This window comes from Mandrillus leucophaeus, unplaced genomic scaffold (assembly GCF_000951045.1).
Source record: "Mandrillus leucophaeus isolate KB7577 unplaced genomic scaffold, Mleu.le_1.0 Scaffold572, whole genome shotgun sequence".
NCBI classification, from domain to species: domain Eukaryota; kingdom Metazoa; phylum Chordata; class Mammalia; order Primates; family Cercopithecidae; genus Mandrillus; species Mandrillus leucophaeus.
The window spans coordinates 2,153,809-2,158,939 of record NW_012106164.1 but is presented as its reverse complement, the minus strand read 5'-3'; the positions used below and the strand labels follow the sequence as shown (position 1 = coordinate 2,158,939).

The 5,131-nt window shown below is 51.1% G+C and overlaps 1 protein-coding gene across 3 annotated transcripts in view; it reads right to left on the bottom strand.

The window, feature by feature from the left end:
* Positions 1 to 3,490: 3,490 nt before the first annotated feature.
* Positions 3,491 to 5,131, bottom strand: part of HDHD3 (haloacid dehalogenase-like hydrolase domain containing 3) — a 4,754-nt gene continuing 3,113 nt past the window's right edge. For all 3 annotated transcript variants that reach the window (XM_011998513.1, XM_011998511.1, XM_011998510.1), the window contains one exon: positions 3,491 to 4,598. In XM_011998513.1, coding sequence (XP_011853903.1) covers positions 3,668 to 4,423 — 756 coding nt within the window. In that variant the 5' untranslated portion in view covers positions 4,424 to 4,598 and the 3' untranslated portion in view covers positions 3,491 to 3,667. The remainder of the gene's footprint in view (positions 4,599 to 5,131) is intronic.

Below are 5,131 nucleotides of genomic sequence, written 5' to 3'. Positions count from 1 at the left end.
GGGGCTGTTGCGGGGCCCAGCCCAGCTGGGTGTACTGCTGGACTTGCAGGCTCGGGAGCTGCTCTTCTATGAGCCAGCCTCCGGCACAGTGCTGTATACCCATCATGGGTCCTTCCCGGGGCCCCTCTTCCCAGTCTTTGCTGTGGCCGATCAGACCATTTCCATTGTCCGCTGACCTCTGGCCACAGGAAGCCAGGTCCACCTCCCACCATCCTTTCAGGCCATGTTTCTACTCAGTGTCCTTTTCCCAAATGATGTGTGTGGTGTTTCTAAGGGAAACAAGGCCCACAACCAGTGGGCAGCTTTAGGAGGGATGGGGATCTCTTTCAGATCTAGGCACAACCTGTAAATCACAGGTGTCCAAACTTTTGGCTTCCCTGGGCCACATTCGAAGAATTTTCTTGGGCCACATAAAATACACTAACGATAGTTGATGAGCTTAAAAAAAAAAAAAAAAAAAAAAAGTCTGTTTATACATTTTCGTGATATCTGCCACCACAGATAAGCAAAAAAGTCCTTGCATTCAAAGGGTTGGAGATTGCTGCTCTGAATGCTGGCTATCTATGGGGAACCCACTGTTCCCTGGGCCTTAGTCTCCCAAATCCACCATGCATCTGCCCCTCTGAGGGTGTCTTCACTTTGTCTCTGGCATCCAGCATGGTGCCTGGTGCATAGTGAGTATGCAATAAATATTTGGCAGGTGAGTGGATGGATAGATGGATAAGTGAATGTAGGTGGACAGGTGACTTGGTTGGATGTGGTGGTCTCTGGAGAAGCACTGCCATTCAGCCTCCTGCTCCAGCTTTGCACATGCAGAAGTGCTTCTCTTCACAGGCAGAGGAGCCTGTGGCTAACGTTTCCGCATCCAATTAATTCAGTGCTGCTTTTTCATGACATGGCACATAGAGAAAATATTTTTTCTAGCACACAAGAGCAACCTGAAAGGCTACTCCTGGCCAGCGGACTCTGTCCTAGGGGACTGTGTCCTCCCCCATGTCCTGCCTAGGCCCTCAGAGGACCAGGGAATCGTGTCTCCAGGTAACCTGACTGCAGCCCCATCATCAGCATCTGTCTCACACCTGCCGACTGAGCTCCAGCCTGTGCCCACCGGTAATAGCAGGGATGGCCTTTTCCCTTAGAGAAGCTGATAAGTTTCCCTACCTGATGGCCCCTTCTAAAATAAACTGCATACTTGGGGTGATGGCTTAAAGCCAGAAAGAGCTGAGGGAGCAAGAGGGCCAACCTCAGGGCACGTGGGCATTATTAAAGGTCTTGAAAGCATTAAAGATTTATTCCATGTTCTTTGTTGCTAATTGGGTGTATACCGTACGCTGGCCTGTCTTCATACCCTTATTGCATTCTCGGAAATAAGTGGGCGGCAGCTCAGTGTAGCAGAGAGAGCCTGGAGATGTTACCAAGACCCAAGGCAAGTCCCTTTATGCTTGTCTCCATGAGAAGTTCACCCTAGAACAGTGGTCTTCAAACTTTTATCCAGGAACTCTCTTCTAAAGTAATCTTACCTACAACTTTAGGCTCCTGGGTCCAAAGAAGATGAAAGGCAGAGCCCTCCCTACTTTCTTTGGGAGCCACAGAGCAGTTTGAAAACCAGTGTTTATTAATTAATTTTTGTTTTGAGACAGTCTCAAAGGGAGGCAAAGGCAGGTGGATCACCTGAGGTCAGGAGTTCGAGACCAGCCTGGCCAACATGGTGAAACCCCATCTCTACTAAAAATACAAAAAATTAGCTGGGCATAATGGTGCACACCTGTGATCTCAGCTACTCGGGAGGCTGAGGCAGGAGAATCGCTTGAACCTGGCAGGCGGAGATTGCAGTGAGCCGAGATTGCAACTCTGCCCTCCAGCCTGGGCAACAGAGTGAGACTCCATCTCCAAAAAAAAAAAGAAAGAAAGAAAAGGAAATTACTGCTGCCTGGCCTTGGTGCCAGTCCCAAGGAAGACAGACCAAAAGGGGTTTGGTCAAGTCCCAAAGAGATCTTCCCTGCCTTTGTCTGGGCACAGCCCCTGCTCAAAAATCTGGGTCAAAGCCAAGGCTTTTCTTGACACCTGAAAAGTCCCCATGCCATGTTTCTCCCAACCCACCAACCCGGCTCCTCATAGCAGCCTTCGTTCCACAGTTCATGGGCCTGCTGCAGGAATGTCCTCCTCATCCCCCTGCTCATCTAAAGCCACCCCCAGTGCCACTCCTCAATTCAGCATCCACTCTAGAACGCTCCCGGGCTGCTGGCACCAGAACACACTGCCAGGAGTGTACCTATGTTTTCAAAGTGTGGCATCCCCTGACACTGGGCAAGGCACAGAGATGTCCAGCAAATACCAAGTAGAAAGGTATGGGAAGGTGGGGAGGCAGGAAGAGAAATTTTTGTTTTTGTTTTTAGAGACAGGGTTTCACTCTGTTGCCCAGGCTGGAGTGCAGTGGCACGTAGCTCACTGTAACAGAACTCCTGGGTTCAAGTGATCCTCTCGCCTCAGCTTTCTGAGTGCCTGGGATTAAAGGTGTGTGCCAGCACACTGGGCTAGTTCTTAAATTTTTTGTAGAGATGAGGTTTCACCATGTTGCCCAGGCTAGTCTCGAACTCCTGAGCTCAAGTGATCCTCCTGCCTCAGCCTCATAAAGTGAGAAAAGGAATTGAAAAACCCAAACTACTTCAACCTCCAATTGTTACCCCCTCCCCCAAACCTACTCCCTACACTCCAGTCCTTGCTCCCCATACTTTCCTACCTCCACACTGGTCTCTGCCACAGAGGTGCCCTTCGAGATTGACATTCTTTAGGACACCTCCCCTATTCTCCCAGAATCTCCACTGTACCATGTTTCACATGACAAGCATCCCCATCTACTTACAACCTAGTGGTCAAGCCAATGGGCTTTGGATTCAGATGTGCCTAAATTGAAATCCTGGCTTCTTTGCATGCTGGCTGTGACCTCGGGCAGGCTGCTTAACCTCTGAATTTCAGTTTCCTCATTCGTCAAGTTGTGGTGGGGGTCAAACCACCTAGGCCCAACGAGGTAGCTTTGAGGGTTATATGTGCATATAAATAACTTAGCACATTACCTAACACGGGGCAGGCATATGTCAACAGGATTTCTTCTCATGACTGTCATGGGGTTCCTTGCTTAAATTCTCTTCGTACTATGTGGTACTAATGGACAGTGTCCCTACAGGACAGCTTAGCATCCTGCTTTTCAAACTAAGCGCTGACCCCAGGCTTCCAGAGGGAGGGTGTTTCAGAAGCTGAAAGAGAGACCTTAGGACCTCTGCTTCAACTCCAGCAGTTTTTCAGTTTGTTTTTAGTTTTGCATAATGGGGTTTCAGACCTCCCATGACAAAAGGCCCCTGCTGCTAAAACCAAGTTTGAAAGTGCCTGGTTTTGAAGCTAGTTGGGCCTTCTGTGAATCCTGTTGGATGTGAAGAGGCCTCCTAGTGGAAAAGGGTGCGAATGAGAATGAGGGAAGGCAGAGGCTAGGAGCTGGTTAGTGGGGCAAGGCTGAGAGCTCAGCACTCACTGCTTTATTATCAGAATAGGTGACAAAGGCTGCAGGCAGAGGGGGAAAAGTCCAGAGCTGTAGAGAAAGAGGCTCCCTGTCTCCAAGCTTTGTTTAGGGTTTTCTCCACGGCCTAGGGCCCAGCCACTTCCCTCACCGGCCTCAAAGCCCTGGGGTGGAGCCCTTTAGGCAGTCAAGGGCAGGCAGGAGATGGGCCAGAGAGGGGAGGATGTGTTCTTTAGGTACAGAATCCCTGACTACGGGATCCAGTGCCTGTGGGTCAGCCACCAGGAAGCTGTGCATGCCCACAGCCCGAGGCCCCTGGTAATCGCAGAGGTAATTATCCCCAACATGGGCTGTCACTACCGGTTCCATATGAGCAAGCCGCAAGGCCTCCTGGAAAATGCGGGGGTCTGGCTTGGGCCAGCCAGCAGCCTCAGAGGTCAGCACAAAGTCGAAGTGTTCACGCAGGCCAAGGCCCCCCAGGATGCCCTCTAGCCGTTGGTCAAAGTTGGAGATCACTGCCAACCTTAGACCCCGTGAGCGGCACTCCCTCAGGGTGTCCTCAGCCCCATCCAACACCTGCCAGGTGCAGGGGCGGCTGAAGTCCTCATACAGCTGTTCAGCGATGGGGGCTACAGCCTGAGCATCCTGGACACCTGCCAGGTGGAAGGTCTGCAGGACCACGTCCAGCCACCACTGGCGGGAGGTGAGGCCATGGCTCAGGCCGTAGTTGGGGAAGTTGTGGCTCTGGACCCTGTACGCCTGTCTGAAGCCTTGTTCCAGGGCTGAGGGCTCCACCTCCAGCCCATAGGCCCGGGCCTTGGTGGCATACTCCTCCCCTAAGGGGTGGCGGAGCTTGAGCAGCGTGTCCTTCACATCCCATGTCAGCAGTCGTATCTGCAGCCGGTGTGCCATGGAGGAGGCCAAGTCCACCCCAGTTCTGCCTCAGGTCCTACAGTGGGTCCCAGGGGACGCTGAGCTGGATAAGACCACCTCTGCACAACCTAACAATCACCTCTTTCCAGGCCTTGTGGGTCAGATTTGCTGGCTAACATGAAGCACTTGGGAAATGTCTTCACAGCACAAGATCCTAGAATGAAAAACAGCAGGTAAGGTGAAAGCTCAGGCCCTGACATCAGACAGACTAGGTTCAAATTCTGGTGCTGCCAATGGTGTGACCCTAGGAAAGTCACTCTGAATCCACAACACATTTCTGAGCACCTTTTTGAGCTAGCTGCTAGCATATGGGACAGATTTCCAGCCCTTATGGCATTTACAGGCACTGAAGAACAGGGATACGGATATTAGGCAAAGAACTACACAAATACTTAAATACAATGAAGTCAATAGATACCATAAGGATATAAATCCAGGGAATGCATCTAGTCTGCGTAGTTAGGGAATGTCATAAGCAAGTGAAGTTTCCTTTTATTTATTTTTAATTTCTTTTTTGAGACACGGTCTCTCTCTCTGTCTCCTAGGCTGGAGTGCACAGCTCATTGCAGCCTTGATCTCCCAGGCTCAGTCAGTCCTCCTGCTTCAGCCCCCCTCGTAGCTGGGAGCCACCATTCCCAGCTAACTTTTGAATTTTTTGTAGAGACGGGGCAGTGGGGTGGGGTGGGG